Source organism: Chrysemys picta, chromosome 17 (assembly GCF_011386835.1).
Source record: "Chrysemys picta bellii isolate R12L10 chromosome 17, ASM1138683v2, whole genome shotgun sequence".
NCBI lineage: Eukaryota > Metazoa > Chordata > Testudines > Emydidae > Chrysemys > Chrysemys picta.
The window spans coordinates 5,230,685-5,256,579 of record NC_088807.1 but is presented as its reverse complement, the minus strand read 5'-3'; the positions used below and the strand labels follow the sequence as shown (position 1 = coordinate 5,256,579).

General features: G+C 54.1%; 3 protein-coding genes across 8 annotated transcripts in view; 1 reads left to right on the top strand and 2 right to left on the bottom strand.

The window, feature by feature from the left end:
- The window catches only part of STRN4 (striatin 4), a 29,715-nt gene extending 27,005 nt beyond the window's left edge, over positions 1-2,710 (bottom strand). Inside the window, exon 1 of one of the 2 annotated variants that reach the window (XM_065571800.1) lies at positions 2,618-2,710. In XM_065571800.1, the coding sequence (XP_065427872.1) occupies positions 2,618-2,695 (78 nt within the window). In that variant the 5' untranslated portion in view covers positions 2,696-2,710. Of the gene's footprint in view, positions 1-1,687; positions 1,953-2,617 lie in introns of those variants that run through there. The other variant, XM_065571799.1, reaches the window with a different exon arrangement.
- Positions 1,573-11,512, top strand: FKRP (fukutin related protein). Of its 4 annotated transcripts, none has more exons than XM_065571804.1 (4): positions 1,573-1,625; positions 3,947-4,082; positions 4,758-4,794; positions 8,520-11,512. In XM_065571804.1, exon 4 carries the CDS (start codon positions 8,658-8,660, stop codon positions 10,164-10,166), a length of 1,509 nt encoding a protein of 502 aa, XP_065427876.1. In that variant the 5' UTR covers positions 1,573-1,625; positions 3,947-4,082; positions 4,758-4,794; positions 8,520-8,657; the 3' UTR covers positions 10,167-11,512. The 4 variants fall into 4 exon arrangements, with proteins under 4 accessions (XP_065427876.1, XP_065427875.1, XP_065427877.1 ...); XM_065571803.1 differs by lacking the exon at positions 1,573-1,625 and adding an exon at positions 1,900-2,039; XM_065571805.1 differs by lacking the exon at positions 1,573-1,625 and adding an exon at positions 1,975-2,098.
- Positions 11,513-19,035: 7,523 nt separating this feature from the next.
- SLC1A5 (solute carrier family 1 member 5) overlaps positions 19,036-25,895 on the bottom strand; it is a 33,503-nt gene continuing 26,643 nt past the window's right edge. For both annotated transcript variants that reach the window (XM_005283736.4, XM_065571802.1), the window contains 3 exons: positions 24,910-25,104; positions 23,395-23,529; positions 19,036-22,413 (listed from right to left, as the gene is read on the bottom strand). In XM_005283736.4, coding sequence (XP_005283793.3) covers positions 22,176-22,413; positions 23,395-23,529; positions 24,910-25,104 — 568 coding nt within the window. In that variant the 3' untranslated portion in view covers positions 19,036-22,175. The remainder of the gene's footprint in view (positions 22,414-23,394; positions 23,530-24,909; positions 25,105-25,895) is intronic.

The following is a 25,895-nucleotide window of genomic DNA, read 5'->3' as shown; positions in this document are numbered from 1 at the left end:
CTACTGGACTGGATGTTGGCTGTGCCCCTGCCAACAACTCCTTCCCTAGTTGCTATGGGGTTGACAGATGCATGTCCTCCCCCATGCCCTCACCCCAATTCCTTCCCTAGTCCCTATTGGAGGGTGATGGCTACATTTCCCCCCTCATCACCTCAACTCCCTCTTCAATCCCTCTTGGGCAGCAGCAGACATTTCCTGTCCCCTGTCCCAACATTCACCCCAATTCCTTCACTGGTCACTATGGAGGGATCGACAGCCATGTTCCTCCCCCATGATCACCCCAACTCCCTATTGGAGGGTGACAGCTGCATTCGCCCCAACTCATTCGCTTTCCCCTGGTGCTATGGGGAGGCGACAGCCACGTACCCCACCCCTCACACTCACCCCAAGCCTCCTCATGCCTTCTGGGACAGCAACAGTCACCATCCCTAGTTGCAAATAAGGGGTCCCAACTTCTCCCTGCAACGACCTGGTCTCTCCTCAGGTCTAAGCCCCCGATCCGGGGGGGCCCTGACACTCCCCCCGAGTCCCCCACGAAGGGGTCCCCAGTCCTGGGGGGGGTTACCACTCCCCCGGCCACGGGGGTTCCCGGTCCTGGGGGGACCCTGACACTCCCCCATCCCCGCCACGGGGGGTCCCGGTCCCGGGGGGACCCTGACACTCCCCCATCCCCCCCACGGGGGGTCCCGGTCCCGGTCCCGGGGGGACCCTGACACTCCCCCATCCCCCCCACGGGGGGTCCCGGTCCCGGGGGGACCCTGACACTCCCCCATCCCCCCCACGGGGGGTCCCGGTCCCGGGGGGACCCTGACACTCCCCCATCCCAACCACGGGGGGTCCCGGTCCCGGGGGGACCCTGACACTCCCCCATCCCCCCCACGGGGGGTCCCGGTCCCGGGGGGACCCTGACACTCCCCCATCCCCACCACGGGGGGTCCCGGTCCCGGGGGGACCCTGACACTCCCCCATCCCCACCACGGGGGGTCCCGGTCCCGGGGGGACCCTGACACTTCCCCATCCCAACCACGGGGGTTCCCGGTCCCGGGGGGACCCTGACACTTCCCCATCCCAACCACGGGGGTTCCCGGTCCCGGGGGGACCCTGACACTTCCCCATCCCAACCACGGGGGGTCCCGGTCCCGGGGGGACCCTGACACTCCCCCATCCCAACCACGGGGGGTCCCGGTCCTGGGGGGACCCTGACACTCCCCCATCCCCCCCACGGGGGGGGTCCCGGTCTTGGGGGGACCCTGACACTCCCCCATCCCCCCCACGGGGGGGTCCCGGTCTTGGGGGGACCCTGACACTCCCCCATCCCCCCCACGGGGGGGTCCCGGTCTTGGGGGGACCCTGACACTCCCCCATCCCCCCCACGGGGGGGGTCCCGGTCTTGGGGGGACCCTGACACTCCCCCATCCCCCCCACGGGGGGGGTCCCGATCCCGGGGGACCCTGACACTCCCCCATCCCCCCCACGGGGGGGTCCCGATCCCGGGGGACCCTGACACTCCCCCATCCCCCCCACGGGGGGGTCCCGGACCTGGGGGGCTCTGACCCCCCCCCCGGGGGTCCCGTCGGCCATTTCCCTCCAAGATGGCGGCAGCGGCGGAGGCAGCGGTGGCCCCGGTAACCGCCCGCCCTCCCGCGTCTCCCAGCGCCCCGGCCCGGCCCCCCGCCGCCCCCGGCACCTGCAGCTCGGCCCGCTCGGCCTCCCAGCGGCTCTTCTCGGCCTCGAAGCGGGCCCACTCGTGCTGGATGTAGTGCAGGATGCCAGGCAGGCTGAGCTCGCCGGGCCCGGCCCCTGCGGCCGCCCGGCCCGGGGCCTGCGGCGGGGGGGGCGGCGGCTCTGCCCCCGCCGGGCCCGGGGCCTGCTGGGCCCGCACCAGCACCCGCTCAGCCTCCATCATGGATCCCGGCGGCTGCCACATAGGGAGCCGAGCGGGGGGGGCACTTCCTGCCAGATAGTGAGCCGCCAGGAAATGGGGCCCGCGCCGCGGGACGGGGGCAGGGAGGGGTTCCCATGGCAACGGGCCCCTCCAGGTAGGCCTGCTACTTCCCCTGAGCGGGGGGAGGGTTCTCATGGCAACGGGCTCCTCCAGGTAGGCCTGCTTCTTCCCCCCCCCCGAGCAGGGGGGTTCCCATGGCAACGGGGCCCCCAGTGCAGGCTGCTTCCCCCTGAGCAGCGGGGGTTCCCATGGCAACAGGCCCCTCCAGGTAGGCCTGATTCCCCCTGATCGGGGGAGGGGGGTTCCCATGGCAACAGGCCCCCCCAGGGTAGGCCTGCTTCACCTTCCTACTGTTCCCAGAGAAGGATTCCCATGGTAACACCCCCGCCCCTTAAAGGCCTGCTTTATCCCACCCAGAGCAGGGAGGGAGCAGTTCCCAGGGCAACCCCCCCCCCCGGCCTGTTCTCTCCCCCCCCCCCCCCGTCATCCAGACACCCAAAGCATCCAAGGAGAGGTCCATCCAGGAAGGGGTTCCCATGGCAACGCCTCCCTACCAGACCTCACGCCCCCCCACCAGACTTGCTTCACCCCCCACTCAGAACAGGCTGAGGGGGATTCTGATTACACTGGGGACCCCAACCAAGTCCCCCCTAGAATAGGGTCTCTTCTCACCCCTATCCCGAGCAGACAGGGAGAGGTTCCCGTTTCAACGGGTGTCTCGATCAGGCTCCCGCAGGACAGGCCTCTCATCCACCCATAGCAAACAGGTAGAGGTCCCCATGGCAACAAGGCTCCTCACCACTGCAAGCACAGTCTCACCTCCACCTAGGACTGCACAGGCCACCCCATTGACAGGCCACCTCCTTTCCAGATCAGTCCCCTCCCCAAAGTACTGTTCTCTCTGCCCCCAGGGCAGATCCCTTCTTAGCACAGAGCTGAAACTTCAGTCTGATTTGGATGAGGACAAATCAAAGCCTGCCTCATCTCCCCAACCATACTGCTGGAACATTTGGTCCGTCACCTTAGCTCCATACCGGTCCCTATTCAGAGCAGTCACTGTCCCTTCCTTTCAGCTGTTCAGGGTGCTCACCATCTCCTTTCCCCCTCTACCTCCTTATCTAGGGCAATTGCCTGCCTTACCCCCCCAAATCCACTACTGGTTGGTATTCAGGTTTATCAATGTGTTTTACCTGTCTTGCCTAGGAGGACTCACAGGGCTGCCTCCAGAAATCTTGAGATCTTTGGCTGTGGCAAAGGAACCAAGTCCAGAAGCGCTGTGAAATTGGGGTAGAATAGATGTAGAGGAAGCAGAGAGATGGGACTCTGTCCAGACATCCTTGTGCCCCACTCTTACACAAATTCACTTACATTCAGGATCCAGTCATTTCCCTGATTTAAAAATATATAATGTGATGTCAACTTTTTTCTTGTTCTCAAAAGCCAGAAACTAGGAGGAGGAAGATGTAGATGAGTGGAAAACCTCAGGCATCTTGTTGACAGCCTATAAAGATGTCCATTTTGGGTTAAGATAGAGACAGACTGTTCAAGACCATTGAAATCCAAGGCCTCAGGAGTGTTGCTGGAAGGAACAGAACACCGACTCAGAAGCTAGGGCTACGAAGCCTATGATCAGTGGTTGTTGATTGAATACCCCTATGTTTTATGGTGTTGTGCATTGTGATATGTGTGGAACTCTTACCTGGGGCTTTTTCTCCTGGTGGAACCTAGGCAGGTGGAGAGATTGTGGTCATAACTGTCGGGGAGCTGTTTGTAACGGCAGTCATAGAGTCTAATGGTTTTGCTTGACTCCTCTTGTATGACTGAGCAGGGGACAGCAGAAATATTTTGACAAGGAGCAGGGAAAGGAGACGGGAGCCAGAAACACACATTCTGGAGTGCTCGCTGATGTCACACTTAGCTACAAACTTTACCTGATCGAGTACTTTGTTACAACGAAGGTTATTTTCCTGTCAATCATTTTATGCTCTTTTTTACTTCTAGTGCTGGTGAAAGGGGCCAGATTGACAACCCCGGAGACATCCCCACAAGTACATCAGAGGCAACTAGAGAACCAACTCCCTTAAAAACGCACTACACTGGGTGCCTTCTCCCTTCCCTGGAGGGACACAGTTTAGCGGTAAGAGGGGGCTCGCTCATTCCTTGGTCTTTGCTGCGGCTTCCCACCTGGCAGCCAATTAGTGCCAATAGGGATGGGGGATTGTTGATTTTTTTTTTAATGTGGACATATGGCCACTAGGCATTGGACTGAGCCCCCCAGCTCATTTCACACAGGTCAGCGTTTAATGCTATATACTAATAAAATTCCAGCTGATTCCTTCTGGAAACTTTGAGGATTGGATCCTTCTTTTCCAGTACCTTGTTTCCAAGAGTGGGCAGAACCACCTGCTTTAGAGGAAAGGGCAAAACAAACCCTTTAGTAGACACTTGAGGAATAGCCTAACCACAGAGGAGAAATTTCCCCCTCCCCCCCATGAAAGGTTTGTGTCTGCCCAGAAGCAATGAGGTTTATATCCTTTTTATATATATGAGATTATACATATAATATATATAAGTAATATATTACATTTTTAACCTATCTAACATAACTATGAACATTCTCATTATCCCTATAAAGTTTGGCTCCAGAAGGTAGGAAGGGTTGGGTCTGAGGTTCTGTTCCGGCCCAACTTTCTGTTTCTGTTCCACCTCCTTATTCCTCTGTCTGAAAGGAAACAGCATTTAAAAAAAATCAGGGCTGGTGAAATACTTTCTAGGTCTTAATTCATCTGACCTATTTGATTTCTCCTTTCAGGGTTCCCTTTCTCAGATGTTCCTGGAAGAGAAGGCAGGTAAATAAATATGCCTCCCACCACATTTCATCTGGACTCTGTCTAGCCTCTCACTCTCACCCTGTCTGTTCATGGACCATTGTGGGGTAGGATGTTTTTAGGGGTGTCACTGGTGTTCTGGCATCTGTAGGAGGGAGTCAGGACTCCTGGGTTCCACCATTCCCAACTCTGCTACTGATTCACACTGGGCAAATCAGTACCCATCCGTGTGCCGCAGTTTCAGTGGAGTCAACAATGCCTCTCTCCCAGGCAGATTGCGGAGTTTAGTTCATTAATGTCTTTTAAAAACCATGCATTGAAGGTGCTAGAACAGGGTAAGTGCCTTTCCAATTTGACATAGATTCCCCCCACATACACACATTGGGAATGGAGCACAGATTAATACAATGGCTTTTTAACAACTTCAAGCTTATCTAAACCCATCTTCTTAAATGCTGCTTGACACAGGATCCCTTTCAATCCCGCAAAGCAGCAGGGGAGGAGACTAAGGTCTGTGGTGCTTATAAACAAGTGATTAAAAAAACTAAGCCCATGCTGACAAGATTGCAATCAACAAAACAGCTACAGAGCCCTGGCTTAACAATGCAACGAGCCCTCTAGTGGAAAAGCTTCCCTGAGCCCAGGCTTCCTTTGCATGCTGAGAAAACTCAACTTCAGCCTCCTTGGGGAATCTTAGGCTTTGTCTACACTGCCAATTGAATGGCAAAACTTTTGTCATTCACAGGTGCTTAAACATCCCACCTCCCCAGCCCCAAAGACAAAAGTGTAAACAGCTCGTTGTCAGCAGGAGGGCTGTCCTGTCGACAACGTGAACCCTGCTCCTAGGGGGTGGAAGTATTTTGTCTGCAAAAGTACCGATAAACAGCGTTTACACTGCTCCACTTTTCGCTAAAAGCTGTGTAGTGTAGACAAAGCCAGAGATGTTTTTAATTCTGAGGGCAGTTCATCTTTCAAGTGACACTGCTGTCTCCTTTTTGAATTCTAGTCTGTAACGTACAGTTTTAACAGCTTAGATCACGGTGGCTAGGCCGCTGCAGTCCAAGGCAGAAAGGAGTCTGGTTTAGTACTAATTAATAATAGTTTGCTCTTTTCCAGCACCTTCTGCTTGAGGAGCTCCGAGTGCTTTACGCACTTTAACTAAGGCCCAGGGCCGGCGCTTCCATTTAGGTGACTTGGCGGTCGCCTAGGGCGCCAGGATTTGGGGGGGCGGCATTTTGCCGCTCTCGGCGGCAATTCGGTGGCGGGGGGTCCTTCCGCGCTCCGGGTCTTCAGCGGCAATTCTGCGGCAGGTCCTTCACTCGCTCCAGGACCCGCCACCAAAGTGCCCCGAAGACCGGGAGCGCGGAAGGACCCCCCGCCGCAGAATTGCTGACAACGACCAGGAGCGCGGAAGGACCCCCGCCTAGGGCGCCAAAAATCCTGGCACCGCTCCTGCTAAGGCCAAATCTACACTGGAAAAGGTTTGCTGGCATAGCTAGAGGTCAGACTAGATGATCACAATGGTCCCTTCTGGCCTTTTAATCCGTGGATCTAGTGCAGACGCATTTTATGCTGGCAAAAAAGTGCTTTTGCTGGCATAGATTATGTCAGTTCCCCGAGTGAAATAAGCGATGCCAGCATAACTCCGTCTACCCGTCTTTTGCCAGCATAGAAAAGTCATCCAAAAAATCACCCCCCAACCACATTACTATACTGACAACATTGCTAGTGTAGACCTCTCCTAGCTGAATCTCCCAAAAGAAGGGGGGAGATAAAGATACCTGCATTGTATAGCTAGGGTGCAGACAGCTCAGGTGTTGCGTCTAAGGTCACACAGTGAATCAGTGGCAGAGGTGGGAAGGGGATGCAGGCGGACACCCTGCTCTGACCACTAAGCCAACACTGACTTCCAGCTCCCCTGATCGAATCGCTGCGTGACATTTGCCTCTTTCTAGGTTTGGTTCCTAAGTTCCTGCATCTTGAGGTGAGAGCAGCGTTGAGGAAGCACAGCAGGGCTTGCTCCACTTCAGACCGTGTGGCTGCTCCAGGAGCTCGTTGACCTATTGGGAGGAGAGTAGCTTTAACTAAAGGACAGTGAGCGCATTGTGGGCTCTTAAACTCCCCAAGGCAACAAAGCAAATTGCCTGCTTGGCTTCCTTGTTTGAGCATGGTTATCACTAGGAACGTGCACAGCTCTGGGGGACGATGTTGATTACTTGGATGCTGCAGCTCAGCGAGCGGAGGGAGCACAGAACGCTGCTTCCTCAAAAGTCCCACAAAAACAGGGATTTTGATGCTTCCACCCCAGGCTCTATGTGTCGCAGTGGGTCACATTCAGAGCTTTAACTGCTTGATGCTGTATCTTGTACAATGGGATCGGAGACGAGCAGCTGCCGCAAGCCATTTGCTGAGAGCATCGGGTTAGATTAGACTTGAGCTCAGATCAGAACCCCCCGAATGAGACACCTCCAAACTTTGGGAAAGTTCAGATCTGGGGCTTGGGGTCGTCTCATGCGACCTGGGACGGAGATCCTGGTGATTAAAGGTACAGGGTATGGGGCTATAGTTGCATTAACAGAGTTCTCCTGGGATACAGGGTGTGTTACTGACAGACTGGCTCCTTACAATGCAAAGCAGTATTCCCAGGGCAGACGAGAGAGGGAGGGAAAGGGTGGACAATTGTAGCAGGGACTCAAGCACATGGGGACCCCCCCCCCCAAACATCTGTGTAAATAAAGTGAAACAGGAGGAGGTGGGGCCCCAAATTGCTTTCAGCAGGCCTGCCTGTAACAGTGCCCTTAGGTGAGGAGGGCAGTTGGGTTTTCTTTTCCTGATAACTGGGCTTTTGTTGTGCAGGGTGCCGTGCTCTGTGTTCCCCACCCCTTTCCCACCAGGGGAAGGTGGATTTGCAGAGAAATTAGTGCTTAAAACGGAGGCCTTGATCCCTCTGGGGAAATGAGCAAGCTTGATCCAAACAAGATTAAGTAAAGCAGCCCCCTCGTCATGGCGCATCTGTTGTTCTGGGAACTTTAGCAGTTAATGCAGGTTGAGAAGCTGTGCGCACGAATGCAGAACTTTTGGATGGCCTCCTTGCTCCTATTTTCCCAGCAAGACGGAAACCCCAGGTGCCTGAGGAGCAATCCGAGTTCAGACATGCCTACAATACTGAGGTCTGTCCTTTCCGCTGGCTGCAGCTCCTTTGGGAGTGGCAGTTCGGTCAGCCAGTTCCAACCTGCGCTGACTGGCTGGCTTTGCTCGGTGGTTGAGCTGTGCTGATAACCAGCCAATAAACACAGACTGAGGGAGGCTCAGACTGGAATCGAGGGAGGGACTGGGAGGCAGGACTCCTACAGGTTCTGCTACTGACTGGGGAAATGGGCACGGAGCGGCAGTCACTTGTCTAAGGATGCACAGTGGTTCAGTGGCAGAGATGGGAACAGAATACAGGAGTCCTGCGTTCCTGGCCCCTTCTCTACCCACTAGACGATGCTGTCTCAGTGACGGACAGTGGAGAGATTTAATTTAGAGATGCCCCTCGGTGAACCTGAAGAATCAGGGACTGTGTTTCTTGTGGCAGTCAGCTGGGGGGAGCTTTTATTTTAAACCCTTTGTTCCATCTAGTATATCTGTCTAGTAGCCCCCGCTCCAATTATAGGATTGGGGAGACAGCCCCTGAGCAGTGGACGCAGGCTTTCCCTAGCCACAAACATTTCTGGCACTCACACTCCATGTGCATTTCTTTCCAGGATGACCAGCAAGTAAGCTGTGTTGGGATGGATGAGCCCAGAGCCTCCTGGGGAAGCAAATACCGCTGGCTGCTTCGTGCGGAGACCACAGCCACGTAACATCGTTCCCCAGGTGAACAGACCCAGCTGCCTCGCAAGATGCGCATCACGTTCTGTCAGGGGGTCCTAGCGCTCGCCATTGTCATCAATCTGCTGATACTGTACTACGTCTCGAGGCTGCAGCAGCGGATGTTGCACAGACACAGAGACCACGTCCAGCCTAGCTCCCGGCTGCTGCCTGTCCCCCAGAGGCCCGGGGTGACCGTCATCATCAGGGAGTTCGAGGACTTTGAGAACTACGTCCCTGATGTGGTGCAGGCCTTCCTGAAACAGAAGCCGGAGCAGCCAGTCATGGTGGCAGCAGATACCTTGCCGTACCCTCCGCTTGTATTACCGGATGCTCCCAACGTCCAGCTCGTGATCCTCAAGCCAGCCCCTGACCAGCCTGCCCATATGTCCAGGCCTGATATGTACGTGAAGACGGAGTATGTGGCCCTGGTGCCTGATGGGGTCAAGGTTGATTCCACAAGGCAGCTGGATCGTATGTTAGAAGAGTTCAAAGCCAACCAGGGTAGAGTTCAAATGGTGGCAGCACCTGTGCAGTCCCTCACTCCCCTCCAGTGCTTGAACCTAAAGGTCAGCCTTAGAAAGTGGACTGCCGAATACAGCATAGCGCCTTCCACCAGGCTCTGCACAGCTCTGAAGGGAGACGCCGTGATTCTTCTACGCACAAAGGATCTCTTCAACCTTTCCACTCCCTTGGCCAAGCCCCTGCTGACCTCCCTCTTCATCCAGACATCGCTGCGGGGCTGGACGGTCCGAATCCTTGACGTCTCCTTCTCCTCAGCCCACCAGCCTCTGCTCAGCTCCTCGCACAACCAATGGAAGGCAGAGAACCGCGCCAAAGCCAGCCGGCTGCAGCTCTTCCGAGACTTCGGCATCAAGCGGGTTCTCCTGGAGGATGGGAAGCAGCAGTGGTTTGGGTGCAGCAAAGAGACGCCGCGTTGCTTCGGCACCGTCCATGATGATACGCCGGAATATCTCTACCAGAACCGCTGGACCCCGCCTTGCTGTCTACAGGCCCTGAGGGAGACGGCAAAGTATGTCATCAACATCTTGGAGACCTCCGGGGTGCGTTACTGGCTGGAAGGTGGGACACTACTAGGAGCTGCCCGACATCAGGACATCATCCCATGGGATTATGACGTGGATCTAGGGATATACCTGGAGGACATTCCCAACTGCGACCTCCTCAGAAACGTAGACTCTGGCTCCATCGTGGACGAGAAGGGCTTTGTTTGGGAGAAGGCCATCGAGGGCGACTTCTACCGTGTGCAGTACAGCGAGCACAACCACCTGCATGTTGACCTCTGGCCCTTCTACCCCAAGAACGGGCTGATGACCAAGGACACGTGGATGGACCACCGGCAGGACGTGGAGTTCCCGGAGCACTTCCTCAAGCCCCTGTTACCCCTGCCGTTTGCTGGCTTCACGGCTCTGGCGCCCAACAACTTCCGGAGCTTTTTGGAGCTGAAGTTCGGCGCAGGTGTGATCGAGAATCCAGAGTATCCAAACCCAGCCCGGAAGAAGCTGGATAAGGGGAAATAAGCAAGGACTCTGGCTTCTGTCTCTGCATTGGGGCCCAAGAGAGCATTAGACTCTGAGGCCCAGGGAGCAGGGATCCCTCTCTCTTGAACATAACACTGATACCAACAGAAAGTATGAACCATGCTGCTGCTAAGGGAGCTGTCTGCCCACTGCTGCTGGTACGGCCCACTAAAGCCAGGAGAGTTTACGCTCACCTTTGGGGCTGGGGGGATTGTCTGAAGGGCTTGTGGCCGTTTGGAGGTCAGACACTTTGAACACCAAGACAGGACAATTAACAAAGCAACCCAAGGGAGACCTCATGGAGATGCTGTCTCAGCACGTCTCCCAAACTCCACAGGCTGTGGGCCTTGTGGGCCCCAGCACCACAGGACGTGCTGGCCACCGAGTCTGACTGACAGTGCTCCCAGAGTCCCCGATTGATCCAGGCACGCTACTTAAGCCTGGAGGGAACACCAGGAAGTTGTTTGTGAAAGGCAAATCCCCAGCCGGCTGCTAGGACAGACTTTGCTCCTACCTGGTTTCTAGCCTCGCCCCAGCCCTGCTGCAGCCCGTTCCCTATCCTGGCATTTGACTCCAGCTCTGATCCTCGGCTCTGGTTGCTGGCATCTGACTTCGGCTCCACCCATTAGGCCTAGCTGCCCATGCCCTGGCTGATCCCCGGCTCAGTTTTTTGAGGAAAAAGGAAAGGAGAAAGTGACAATCGTTACAGCCAGGAGTTGGAATATTCTCATTTAAAGATTCAGTGGGATGTTTCGGTTTAGTTTAAGCCTTCCTGTTAGAGCTCTGGGAACCCAAACAGGGCAGCGCGGGATTAGTGTGGGAGAACGAGGAACCAAAACGGCCTCTAAACAAGATGTGAAAATAACCAGCCACATTTTGTTGTCCCAAGCTGAACAAAGCGTAGAAACGTAACTAAACTGCCTCCACAAGGTAAAGGAAATTGAGTTTATTAACCCTTTGTTTTACTCATGGAAGGCGTCAGGAGTAACAGAAATGCAAGAATTTAATAAGAAAATCCCAGGCATTTGCCCCTTGGTCGGGGGAACCATCCAAATGGGAGCCAGGAGACCTGAGTTCTATTCTCTGACTCCCTGTGTGACGCGTAGGACAGCGTCCTTCCTCTCCCCTGTAGAATGGAGCAATGATACTTCCCTCCCTCTCCCGTGGGGAAGCGCGAGGTTTGCTGTGCGTGTGTAAAGCTGGGGATCTTCAGCTGAAAGGCAAAGTCCTTAATATAATTTGAATACACTTACGGAACATCTGGTCCAGCAGCCAGTGCTTAAAAATCCTGAGATTGGCGGAAGACTCGTGAGATTTTAAAGAATAGTAAACGTTGGGTTCCTTCACTCTGCTTTCTGGTTATTAAGCCTTTAGGGGGCCCTTGGATCAGGTTTTCAAGCTTTTCTGTGCAAGCAGGAGGGACAGACGCTTTTTTATTTTTCAGTGAAACCTGAGATTTTCACCCAGTCGCAGTTCCTGGAGCTGTGGTTTCAGTCCAGTAACTCCTCACTTATCGTTGTAGTTCTGTTCCTGAAAAATGCGACTTTATGCGAAACGAGGTTAAGCGAATCCAATTTCCCCATAAGAATTCATGTAAATAGGAGGGGTTAGGTCCCAGGGACATTTTTTTTCACCAGACAAAAGACATTCTATACACCTACAGTATCAATTCTAAACAAACAGTTGAATATTGTACACAGCAATGAATGATTGTGAAGCTTGGTTGAGGTGGTGGAGTCAGAGGGTGGGCTATTTCCCAGGGAATGCCTTACTGCTAAAGGATGAACTAGCACTTGGCTGAGCCCTCAAGGGTTAATACGCTGTTGTTAATGTAGCCTCACGCTCTACAGGGCAGCCTGGACTGAGGCAGGAGGGAGGAAACACAATAGAGGCAGGGCAGTAGCTGCAAAAACCGAACATGAGCCTACGCTATCCAGCTGGAGTGCACCACTCCCTCCTCCTGACAGCGCATGCATGGCTACACAGGTGCTGGCTTTCCAAAGTGCTGGGGGTGCATGCATGAGTGAGAGCGAGAGACGTGCATTGCCCCTTTAAGTATGCTGACCCCACTACAAGCACGTTGCCCTTTTAAGCAGATCGGCCGGGAAGCAACAGCTTCCAGCAAGCTCCCTCCTTTCTGTCCCCGAGCCCTGTCCCCCTCCTCCGTTTTGTGGAGAGGGGATACGGAGCGGGAGGGAGGCAGGAGCAGGGGGACATCCTGATGTCAGCACCCCTCTTCCGCCCCCCCGCCCCCCCAGCAAGCAGGAAGCTCCCGGGAGCAGCTCAAGGCAGAGGGCAGGGCTGGAGCAGGGAATACCTTACAGGGAATTTAGGGGAGCTGATGGGGGGGGGGGGAGCTGCCAGCTTCCCCTGGTTCTAATCCCCACAAGGGGGGGCTGCTCTTCCAGCAGGCAGCTGCCAAATGATGTTATAAGGGAGCATTGCGCAACTTTAAACAAGCCTGTTCCCTAATTGATCAGCAACATAACAACAAAACCACGTTAACCGGGACGACTATAAGTGAGGAGTTCCTGTATCTAAATGCTACAAGACACAAGAGTCGGCAACACTGATTAGCGCAGACAATGCAGTAGAAATGCAGTCGAACCATCTAGATCCTCTACCTATAACAATCTCTTCTGCTATCGAAAAGGAACCGCAGGAGTCTTTGCCCTAAAGGATCACAGTTAGAAATGTAGTGAGGGGAGCAGATTAATTTGACTCTGGCCCCGTTCCCCATACCCACCCGACCTTGAAGTCAGTGGAAGTTCTGCCTCAGGAAGGACTGTAGGCCTAGTCCCTTGGTTTGCAGAGTTCAGGACCAAGTCCACCAAGGGGGTTATTTTAAATAATCATTAACACTCAAAGTGATTTGCCCATCTGATTTTCTTGGCATCTCCTGCCATCTGGTTCAGCCTTTGTTTTGATCACATATGAGGCTGTGAACAATGTCAGAGTTTAAGCCACCATATCTCGACCTCCTTGAATCCAGATCCTCAAAATATTTAAGCACCTAACTCATTAATTTCAGTAGAAGTTAGGAATCTAAATACTGTTCAATGATAATATCTTTCACTAAGTCTTGGAGCACTGGGGAAGTTCCAGAAGACTGGAAGAAAGCTAATATTGCACCAATATTTTTAAAAGGTAAATGGGATGACCAGATAATTATAGACCTGTCAGTCTGATATCAATCCCAGGCAAAATAGAGTGGCTGACGTGGGAAGGTAATATGATTAATGCCAATCAACATGGGTTTATGGAAAATAGACCCTGTCAACCTAACTTGATACCTTTTTTTGATGCGATCACAAGTTTGGTTGATAAAGAGAACAGTGTTGATGTAACAGACTCCTTGTGAGGCGTTTGACTTCGTACCTCATGACATTTTGATTAAAAAACTAGAAAGCTATCAAATTAACTTGGCACATTTTCAATTAATTCAAAGCTCGCTCACTGATAGGTGTCAACATGTAACTGGAAGCCGGGAATCAGCCTTGCACAGTTGTATTTCTAGGAGGCCCCACAGGGATCATTGGCCCTACATTATTTAACCTTTTTATTAGTGACCTGAAAGAAAACATACGTTGCTGATAAAGTTGGCAGATGACACAAAAATTGGAGTGGTAAACAATGAAGAGAACAGGTCACTGAGAGAGAGCGAACGGGATCACTTGGTAAGCTGGGTACAAGCAGACAGTAGGCATTTTGATATGGCTAAATGTAAATGTGTACATCTGGGAACAAAGAATGCAGGCCGTACTCCCAGGATGGGGGACTCTAGCCTGGGAAACAGTGACTCTGAAAAAGATTTTGGGCAGGGGGGCAGACAATCAGTTGAACATGAGCTCCCAGAGCAATGCTTTGGCCAATAGGCCTAATGCAATCCTTGGATTTCAACAGGGGAATCTTGAGTAGGAGCGGAGAGGTTATTTATTTCCCCTCTGTATTTGGCACTGGTGTGACCACTGATGGATCTTGTGTCCCGTTCTGGTACCCACAATTCAGGAAGGGTGTTGATAAACTGGAGAGGGTTCAGAAAAGAACCACGAGAACAATTAAGAGATTAGAAAACCTGCCTTATAGTGAAAGGTTTCAGAGTAGCAGCCGTGTTAGTCTGTATCCGCAAAAAGAAGAACAGGAGGACTTGTGGCACCTTAGAGACTAACAAATTTATTAGAGCATAAGCTTTCGTGGACTACAGCCCACTTCTTCGGATGCATATACATATGCATCCGAAGAAGTGGGCTGTAGTCCACGAAAGCTTATGCTCTAATAAATTTGTTAGTCTCTAAGGTGCCACAAGTCCTCCTGTTCTTCTTTCTGCCTTATAGTGACAGACTCCAAGAGCTCAAACTATTTAGCTTAACTGTTGCCTGACCTATTGATTGTTTATTGATTATATTAATTACTTAAGAATTCCCCATTAACATTCTGAGGTTTGGTAGGTTCTTGTCTCCAGCTCAGGCCCAATATTATTAAAATTAAAGGTCAGTTGGGAACCCGGGTGTGCTTGGTTGCAATACTCGCACTCGTTTTATTAACACAACTGGTAAAATTGCAACATGCCAAGCCAGCAAGGTAGATCGAGATAATACAGAAAGTGCATTTGAGCATCTATATACTCACACCATCCCTTGCTGAACAACCTGAAGTGTTAGTTATTATCCTCCTCGTCACCATCACCAGTGGTCATAACCCTGGCACCTCCCAGGAGTTCCATCTCCCAAAGCACTGAGGCCAGGATACAACTTTTAAACGGTGTTACACAGATGCCACTGTGCCTAATGTTCAGGAGGGGCTTCTCCCCTTTTCCTCGTTCGTATTTCCTCACCCTACTGTGATTGGGAGCCCCTTCTCCCATAGACTACTAGCCTGTTTACCTCATGCTTATTAGCATATACATCAATTAGTTACCACGGCACCCTTGTGGTCAGCCATCTGCTGATGTTCCTAACTTAACATATCCCCCCAAGCTGATAGAAACTAGCATCTCGTGACTACCTGAGAGCAGTTTAGTCACCATAGTGTTCTGTCCTGCGAGATCTTCTGAGCCAGGGTCCCTCCTAAGGTTAGCTGTTCATGCTAACGTTTTGGGGGCCATATGCCTTGCTTAGTTTAGCTAAGCTATTGTCTTGGAAGCCTGTCTCACTGCGTTATTGCTTTAACTTATACTCCTGCCTTACCTAGCAAACACCTACAGGCTACATAAAGAGAAGCTTAGGGGGAGGCTTGACCTCAGCCTACATGGGAAACAAATAGTTAATGACAGGCCCTTCAATCTAGCAGGGAAACGCCTACCACAACTCAAGGGCTGGAAGCTGAAACTAGATGGATTCAGACTGGAAAGAGCATACATTTTTAACAGTGAGTAATTACGCTTATCAAGGGCCATGGTGGATTCTCCATCGCCTACAGTTTTTAAATCCAGACGGGATGTTTTTTCTAAAAGCTCCACTCTAGGAATTATTTTGGGGCAGTTCTCTGGCCTGTGCTATCCAGCAGGTAAGGCGAGGTGATCCCAATAGTCTCTTCTGGCCTGGAGAATCTGAACTGTTGAGGATCTGGGCCCAAATGGGAACTGGTTTGATCTTTGTGATCGCTTTGGAGCTCCACGGTAACCCCCAGGCTCAGCAATGCTGTGTTTAAAACTCTCCCCAACTGACAGCTGCCCCTGGGATCTGTCGGAAAACATCCCCGAGACACGCCAGGGCAGTTCTCTCGCTCCATTCCTTGCTGTAAAGAAATCCACAAGGTTGTAATGATGGAGCCCTAGTTAGAAATCTAGAATGAGAATAAATAAATGCGACAAAGAGCCCTGTGGCACCTTATAGATTTACAGATCCAGACTAACACGGCTACCCCTCTGATAATAGATAAATGGAGGCTCATGGCATGGACTGGTGGCTTCTGAAGAAATGGCTAGGCCCAGCTCCTCAAAGGTATTTAGGTACCTAACCCGCAGGAAATTGAGGGGAGTCAGGTGCCTGCAAGTGCCCACATCTGCACAGATCCCCTGCATTTTAGCATGTTTCCTTCACCCTATCGTCAGTTCTCGCCTATGAGCCCTTGGTTTTGTTGCACTCCTAGATGCAGTGTATATCCCCTTTCCATTGATGAAGTGGGCAAGTGGCGAACTAATTAATAAACTTGCACTGTTTGTCTTGAGCAGTGCAAGACGGTCTATTCCTGAGGCACAAAGCTAGGAGCTGGGGGGGATTGGCTGGTGCCTTTCTCTGTGTGATTCACGAGTGGTCTGGGAGCATTCATGCATTCTAGCCGGGTGTGGGGCTCCACATGCGGTTGTGCTGAGTGATCACAGCGCCCGGAGGGGTTTGCTGCTTGTCACTAGCAAAACATTGTGAGAGACAGCCCAGGCTGGAGAGTTAAGGTGGCACAGTGGTCCCACAGTCCCAAGCTGCACCCCAGGGATCCTGTCACAAGAATATTGTCTCCCAAACAGTCTGAGAGTGGTAAAAACAAATCCATACAGCCATCAGGGAGATGCTGGAGGGAGAATAGGGCAGAAGGTCCCAGCGACAGTAAAAATATGTCCACTAGCTGTAGTGCAGCTGGGGGGAAGGGAAGCTGGGTCCTCTGCCTGTTGCAGAGGAAGTAAGCCAATCCACTACCGGAAAAGAGAAGCGGGAATGCCTCCCGCCCAGACAGGCAGGGTTGATTAGGAGGAAGATGAGGAGTTGCACTGAGGGGCCAAAGCAGGCGTCGAGGGACGAGCGCCGTTCCAGTGAATGCAGTCTCATCCCAGGACTGGCTATTACCATCGAGACTCAAGCTGTGTAGCCCTTCTGCAGGAGACCTGGGCCTGGCTTGTTTACCGCAGGGCCCGCCAAACCCATGCAGTGTAGCCCAGTTCTTGCCAGCAGAGGGCAGCACCGACCATCCTCTTCACATGCCATTGCTGGACGCAGATGGGAAATCCATATCCAGTCTGAGCATTGGGGGCTGCCCTCCTGGCCTGAGCAGGGGCAGGGTTACAGGGGAGCCCGGCTCAAGCTCTCTGTGTGGGGAGGAAGCCGTGGGGCAAGACAATGGGCAAATTAAGTGGCCTACAAGTTAAGCCGATGCAGAGCCCCATACAACCTTCTGCTGTTCTGCAGTCCCCTTTTCGACTGGCCCGGTGTAGCTGGGTCACCTCCCATAGACCCAGAACTATACTGGGGAGACCCACCCCCTCTCTCTGGGGGAACTGGTGCTTCTCAAAGCCCCTGCCATGAGGCTTTGGGGAAAAACTGCAGAAAGGAACTAGCTCGAGACTCCAGCCGGGAGCAGCAGGGGACGCTGCAGCGGACTGGACTTTCCTCCCACCCTCTTCCTCTCTGCTTCCCCCTCCCTTCCTAAACCCACCCAAATAAAATCATGGCACGAACCTGCCCTTTGATGCCATCACATTGTTCACGCTCCACCCTTGCCCCAGCCTGGCTCTGTCCAGGCTTATTCAATTGTCCACATGGAAGGGCAGACTGCTACCACTTGTACAGCCCCTAGCACAATGCCATCCCCTGTAATAAACATGATTAATAACAATAAAGGGAGTATAGATCAATCCTTTAAATCTGGCCCACAGTGGAAGAACAGCTTGGGCTATGCTTCCTTATGCACTTTGGGTAGCTTGGGAGGTTACCAATAGAAAGTCAGGTCCTGTCTTGCCTACCATAGATGATGCTGTGGCCAACTGGAGAACCAGGAGGTGTAAGACAGACACTGGGAAGGGACACTCTGTTGGAAAAGGCCTAGTTCACAGCAGTCATCCTAGAGCAGGGGTAGGTAACCTGCAGGACGCGAACTGATTTTCAGTGGCACTCACACTGCCCGGGTCCTGGCCACCGGTCCGGGGGGTTCTGCATTTTAATTTAATTTTAAAAGAAGCTTCTTAAACATTTTTAAAACCTTATGTACTTTACATACAATAGTTTAGTTCTATATTATTGACTTCTAGGAAGAGACCTTCTAAAAACATTAAAATGGATTCCTGGCACATGAAACGTTAAATTAGAGTGAATAAATGAAGACTTGGCCCACCCCTTCTGAAAGGTTACCGACCCTGGGCTAGAGGCGCTCCTCTTCCAACCCCAACAGAACAAGACTGGATTGGGCCGGTATTTAAAGGACAACAGTCAGTTGGAAGCAGTAGTGTGGAAAAAAAAAGGAGAATGAAAACAATCTTTATTCATCTCTAAGCAGAACACAAGGGCAGCACCCCCTGCCAGCCTTCCTGCTGTCACCTGCTCGCCAACTTTCACCTGAAGTCATCCAGTGTGCAGCGAGCAGTTTAATGATTGTCACGCTCTGCTGTGCCAAAGCCCTTGCAAGTGAGTGGAGGCAGATGCCAGGCCCCCAGAGGCTACAAGCCAAGGCGGGTGCCGGCTTTCGGAGACTTGCTCGCACTGGGTGATTGTGCAGCATTGGATTTCCCTAGGATGGGGGAGAGCGAAGGCTCAGGGGCTGGCTCCGGGGGAGGCAGCCTCGGGCAGGAAAGCAGACGGGAACTGTATGGCTGGGCCAACCTGACTCACTGCAGATGGGAAGCGGAGCCCAGCCGTGGCACAATCAGCAGCTGGTCCCATACCCAATAGCCCAGGGACTGCATAAACCAGCGTTCTCTGCTTTTTCCGCGTGCTAGGACCTGGTTCTTTACTCTGTCTTTATTGACCTCCCCTCCCCCACATACTGTCTACGATGCCCATCATCTGAGGGTTAGCTCACTGCTCCCGCTCACCTCCGCTGCCAGCCTAAAGTAAAGGGGCCCCAGCACAGGCCCTATTGGGGCCCCGTAGACCAGCCACAGCAGCAGAGCCCGCTTGTTCCGAGGCCACGCTAGGAGGATCACAGCGTACAAAGCACAAACACACCCATGGAGTCTTGTTTTATTGTTTACACAGTCAAGACTAGACACAGTTTAGAGTTACAGTCATTGCAGCATTGAGGACAGACACTGCCACCACCCACCCCGAGTGCCCTTGAGAGCAGCACTGCCCCTGCAGGGCTCCTACCAGCAATTCCTTTGGCATTGTGTACTTTGGACTTGCACCTGCATCCCCGTCCCCATCCACCTCAGGGGAAGTGGGGAGATCTCAGCCCAAAGACCGGTCTAGGGATTTGTTCATACTTCCAAAAGGCTGAAGCAGATTCAGACAGACCTGTACCCAACCTTCCTGCACCCACAGGCACTGATCTGTGGTCCATGTAAACCACATTCCGCTGCTCCTACATGCAGGTACCTTCTGGAGATGGAAATTCTTGTCTCCAGGGATAGGGCCCAGGGCTGGCTTTCAAGCCCAATAGGTGATGAGGAGACCTGCAGTCCCCCTAGCAGAGTCTGCCTGAGAATCACGGAGCTGCCACTACAGTTACTCTTGCTTCAAATTGTGCTTCCCTCTCCCCGGGACAGGGATGGCAAAGATCCCCTGAAATCCAGAGTTAGTACTGACCAGGGCGGGACCCAAGCCTGCAGATGGGGCTGTGCTTGAGGAGTGCTATATCACCGTAGCAGCTACGGGGCCTAAGCAAGGCTCAGATCCCAGTGGGGGATGCCCCTTGAATCACCACCCCCAGGATTCAGTTCTCCCCCATATTGGGCCTTTTCTCACCCCCTGCTGGAACAAAGGGGATGGAGTCTCTGCCCAGGTCACGCTGGTGAGAGGCAGCTGGCACGGGCCAGCCCAGGTGGGAGCATGCCCCTGCAGAGCCCTACCTGTGTTACTGCGGGCTGGATCCGACCCTGGATCTGGGGGCATAGCCGCTGGTTCTTGGAGCTGGGATGCCCTAGGATTATTTCCAAGGCAACGGCAGAATGGGTCTATCCTTCGGGGGGAATTGTGGGCAGGCCTTGGAGGACTAGCAGCAGATACCCCCAGCTGTGCTAGCTGGCCCAACCTTAGAGCAAACGGGGCCAGAGGGTTTTGTAGGTGGCTGGGCCAAAACCCAGGTTATCTGCCTCCCCTGAGGGAAGGAGACTGGCTGAAGGTCACTGTGAAGCTACGGCAGAGGTCAAGAGGCCCAGGCTACAGCCCAAAGGCAGCCGCGCTACCGGCAGTACACCTTGTGCCTCTAGAGCCGGCTCACCCGCGGCTCCGGTTTCTTCCCTCACCTGGAGTAATGATCCTGTCTGCCACTGGTTGGTTGCCATGGAGACGGCTGCCAGAGGAACACTTGGCACAAGGCCACTAAATGCCCTGAAGCGCCTGTTTCGTGCCAATGTCCCCAGCAGCGAAAACAGCATTAAAAATATCCCCCCCCAGCAAAGGGAGTTCACACGGGGATCAGTCGGGGCTTGTTCTCACCAGCGAGAGGCTCGGCACTCTAGGGGCCGGGCACGAGGGGGTGAGCGCTCATCCGCAGCAGCTGCCCAGATGTTTGCCTGGTGGCAGGAGCGCCCTGGGTGGAAGCAAGGCTGCCTGGGCCTGCCAACAGGAACCAGATCCTGGTGGACGGTGTGCGACTCACCCACAGGCCAGGCTGCCTGCTTAGCCGCTCAGATTTCTTCTTCAGAAAGAAGAGGGGCCTGGTATCTTCTCCCAGCCTGCCCCCCATCTGTTTAAAACAGGGACGGACCTTGATGCCAAGAGCAAACCCACCCCCCCTCGTGATTCCTCACCCCAAAGTCTCTGGGGAAAATACAGCAGAGATTCAAACGGACCAACCCACCGGACTGAGGCTGTGGGTGAGGTCAATAGCTTAAGCGCTACCAGGGCCCGACAGCTCCCAGAACGGCTTGCTGGGGAACGGAACGGAACAAGCCATTCGCCCCCAAGAACAGCCCCAGATCAGAGCCCCCCACAGCTGGTCGTGGCACAGGCGAGAGCAGCAGATTCCAGCTGGCATCGGAACAGCCCTGCAGGATTTGGGTCTAGAAGGCTGAGGAGTGAATGAGGCCAGAGGAACCGCAGCCTGTCCGAGGTTATGCTGAAGAACCAGAGGGTTGACACATAAGCACTGAGCTGTAACCCTTGGCTGGAGTGTCCAGCCCAAGAACCAGGGCTTGGAGTCAAATAATTAAGGCAATGCCTAGCTGGGGTGTTGACGTACAGGCTTCCCCATCAGTCCAGGATCTGTCCCATTCCCTTTTGATGGTAGATGCCAGGTGCAGCCTACAGTCCATTGGTGCTGTCTAAGGGCTCCCTCCCCTCTAATCTAGAGAGACCAACTCACTCACTCGTATCGTTTAAATAGCAAAATAAATTACGTCAGCCTGGCTGGAGCAACCAGTTTCTCGGGACACCAAGAGACCGTGGGACACAGACACATGACTCCACACCAACGTCAGCGCCGGCTCCTCCGGGACCGGTGTGACAGACAGGACTGGACCACAGCCACACAGACAAAGGCACAAGCTGTTTCACAACCGAGTTGTAGCCACAAGGAGAGAATGCGGGGGGATCTCTTCCAGGGACCCCCAGCCGGAGCTCTGGAGGAGCTAGAATATCAAGTCTTTCAGGCAAGGAGAGGTCAGAGGTCGGGAGGGGCCCGCGAGCCAGCCGGCCTCCACTCGAGCAGCTGAGCGCACAACGGAAGGTGGCGTTACCGGTAGTTCGAGAAACGCCAGATGCTTAAGTACATTTAAAGCGCAAGGAGGTCAGTTCTGGTGCTTGCTTGGTCCAGAAAATTAACAGGAAGAGAGCAGGGGCGGGAGGGCAGACCTCAGAAGGTCAGAGGCAAGGAGTGATTCAAGAGGCCTCTGACCCAGCACAGGCTGCAGCCAGCGTCAGGAGAATGGGATTGACATAGAAAGGAGTAAGAGGTGGGGCTGGGAGCCCAGCCTAGATTCCGGCTCCCTCAACACAAGTCAGAAGGGTGGGTGTCAGGGGGTCACTCTAGAGAGTTGTTGGGTTGTCTCGAGCTCATCAGTCCCCTCACAGAGATTGCCTCGGCCCAGGAGGTTCAAGGTTTAAGAAAACCAGAAGTGGCCGTTTCTGCCCCGATTGACACATCTTTAAAAAGGAACCCTAAAAAAGGAAAAGTCTCCGACCAGGACCACGCTCCGGGCGCTGATTACATCACAGACTCCTTCTCGCAGGAGCCAGCGGCAGCCAGCGGGACGGGCCCGTCTCTCTTGATCAGTGGGGAGCCTTCCTCCTCGCCCGGAACCTTGCTGGGGCCCAAGTCCTCAGTCTTGATCTCCACCAGCTCCTCGGCTTCAGCCTTCCCCATTGTCCTCTCTGTGTACACCTGCAGGAGGCCGGCTCCAAAGGCGTCTCCTTCCACGTTGAGGACTGTGCAGGTGCGGTCCCTGAACAAACACAGGAGGATCGGTAGGTGAGCAGACAGGCGACAGCAGGGAGTCAGACACTGCTCCCCAGCTCTGAACCAGGGGGAGGGGCTTCAGCGCCACCGGGAGACGGCAGCCCAGCGCTGCCACAAAGCCCCTGCGCAGCAACCCAGAGCCCTTCACGCAGCTCTTGACCTCTGGTTGGGCTGGATGCTGACTTGGCACAACTGTGGCAGATGCCGCCAGAGGATTTCTAGAGCAGGAGGAATGCTGCACCCCGCAGGATACACCCTTGTGCCCCAGGGCACGTCCCATTGAGAGCCGGGGATTTGCTCCGAGCTGGTCCCACTCCATCAGGCTTTTTAGCTGCTAGGCCCAGAGAGTTCAGACATGGGGAAGTAGCACCGAGCCCACTAACCAGGCCAGCCAGTTCCCTAGCTCACCTTGGACAGGAGCCAGCAGCAGCCTCCTCGCACTGATCATGCCCACGATCGAGACTCTCTTCCCCGTCCTGACCTACCCACTCCCCTCCCGGGCCTGGTTACACGCAAGGGCAACCTCGCAGGCATCTGCCCCAAAGGCTGCTCTCATGGGAGACTAACCCACGCACCCCCTTGCTTCAGCTGCCCACTGGCAAAGCGGCACTGCGCTGTGCCGCAGGGCTTGTCTACGTGGCACCGTCCCTTCCCCTTTGGAAGCAGGGGCGGCTGCGTGGCAGAAGCTGAGCTGCAGCCCCATCCAAGCAGAGACAGCCTATGGGGAGTGCAGCCGTGTGTCACTTTGCCCAGGGCTCTCCCCGTGCGAGAGAGACTGCTCTCCGCTGGTTTAACGTGCTCTGCTGAGGCTGCAGAAATGTAGGGGGCCTCCGGGAAGCGGATTCCCACGGACCCAGCCAGCCGGCCCATTCCAGCCAGCTGCACCCGCCGAGCCCATTAGACGGATCTGTCTGTTCTACCCCGTACAGCCCGCGTCAGTGTCTTTGCCCCCCTGTCCTGCCCTTACACGAGCCAGTCCACAGCCAGGATGAGGGAGATGTCGTTGGTCGGCAGCCCAACGGCTTCCAGGATGATGGCGAGGGTGAGGACGCCACCGGCAGGGATCCCCGCTGCCCCCACACTGGAGGCTGTAGCTGTAACACTGCAGGGCAGAGAGAGAGATCAGACACGTCACCAGCGCAGCAGGGGTGCTCGTACATAACACTTTTCACTGGTGGATCTCAAAGCACTTCACAATGCAACTCACTTATCCTCACTGACTGTGGGGCAGGGCTCTCATTCCCATTGTGCAGATGGGGAAACTGAGGCACACAGGGGCCAAGTGACTTGCCCAAGGTCTCACAGTCTGTGGTGGAGCTGAGACTTGAACCCAGGTATCCCAAGTCCTTGGGTAGTGCCCCAACCACGTGATCTTTGAGTTAAGGAGTATGTGGCCAACGGATGTGTGTCAGCACTGCTCAGAGAAGGGACCTCCCAGCAGCACGACCAGCCAGTGACAGGCCCCAAGCCAGCCAGCAAAGCCAAGGGCAGAGTGAGCTCTTCCCCTTCCACCCACTGCTGGGGAGGAGCATGGGCAGCGTCTCTCGATTAAGGAGGAAGAATCCGGCTCTAATGAGCCACGGGACAATCACGGGACACTTTGATCACTGACCCTCTGGTCACCTTGTGTGATCTGTGCCAGATGGATCGGCATGGCTGAGCGCCCCGCACTCAGAGGCAACAGCATATCCCAGTCTGACCCAGTGCCCACACTTGGAGGGGGGTTCGGAGCCGGGGCGGAGCAGCTGGGTGAAGTGAAAGCTCCTACGACAACAGCTCGTCTGTGCCTTAGCTCAGACAGCGACCGTATCCCAAACATCGCCCCAGCAGCGTCTGCACTGGGGAAACGCAGACACAACCCAGGCGTGAAGGCCGCCTTTTAAGAGCACAGGGTGCCGGGGGGAGAGGCGGCGGAGCTGGGCCCCTCAAACCCCTGGATTTCCAAGACCTGGGAGCTCTGCAGAGGCAGGACATTCAGCCTCTTGGCTGCTAACGCTTGTAACTCGCACTGGTTAGCGCCAGGGCTCGGCTACTCATTCACTGCGCTCAGTTATAAAACAGAAGCAACTTCCTGTGAGCCAGCGTCACACGCATCTCCCCTGGTCTTGGCAGCACACTCATGACTGCATTTTTCCTACGTGAGGCAGGAAGGGAGATTCTGTTTCCTGCAGAAAGCCGCAAGAGGAAGGGGAACAGCCGGGTGGGGCCAGACAACGGGGCCTAGCAGTTAGATCAAGAACCTGGGAGTCAAGGACTCTCGCCTCTGGACAGAAGCATGGTCTCGTATGGAGACAGGACTCCTGGGTTCTAGTCCAAGCCCCGCCACTGCTTGGCAAGTCCCATCACCTCCCTGTGCCTCAGGACCCCACTCGCCCCTGTGTAAGCGAGGGCTAATAACCAGCCCAGCTCTCGGAGTGGGGTGGGGCAGATTCTGTGGCTCAGTGTTTTAGCGCTAGAGCAGGGTGCGGGCTGCTCCACTCACAGGATGGTGATGACCTGGATGAAGTTGAGTGGGATGTTGTTCAGCTGGGCGATGAAGACGGCCGCTACGCACTGGAAGAGGGCGGCCCCGTCCATGTTGACCGTGGCCCCGATGGGCAGGATGAAGCGGCTGATGTGCTTGGAGACGCCGTTGTTCTCCTCGACGCACTTCATCATCAGCGGCAGCGTGGCAGAGCTGTGGAGAGATCAGAGCGCGTACGCTGAGTACTCATGCACCCGCCCAGCTAGGCCTTGAGCCGGGTGTGTACGTCAGGGCGGGCAACCAATGCAGAACTTCCTAATAGATCCATAGGCACCCTTCCCTGTGGGAGAAGGGCACCCATAGGCTACGCTACAAATGGGAAACAGCCCCCACCAAGTTTGTTACCTCCTTGGTCTATATGTTCTGCCGTGCAGCAGCCAAAGCCAGGTGCTTCACAGGAGAATGAATGCACCTCACTTAAATAAATAAAAAATATAAACTAAATAAATTAATGGAGATATCCTATCTCCTAGAACTGGAAGGGACCTTGAAAGGTCATCGAGTCCAGCCCCCTGCCTTCACTAGCAGGACCAAGTACTGATTTTGCCCCAGATCCCTAAGTGGCCCCCTAAAGGATTGAACTCACAACCCTGGGTTTAGCAGGCCAATGCTCAAACCACTGAGCTATCCCTCCCCCCTTAACAGAACTTAACAGAAGCAAGTTTCTTCCTGACCCCAGTGAAGAGTTTATGCCCTGAAGCCCAAGGATGGAGAGCCCTGTTTACTGCATCCTCCCTAGGATATGATTCTACTGCTCAGAAAAACCTGAGTACTTTTCTTGACTCTTAAAGATACTAGACTTGTTAGTATCATGCAGCAGTGAGTTCCACGGGTTAACACAACACTACCGCTGCCAGTTAGAGTTGCTGAGTGACCACAAACCCAGCAGGAGTAGCAGCAGCCCAAGACCGCTGAAGAGGAGGTAGCATTTTCCTCGACTTCCA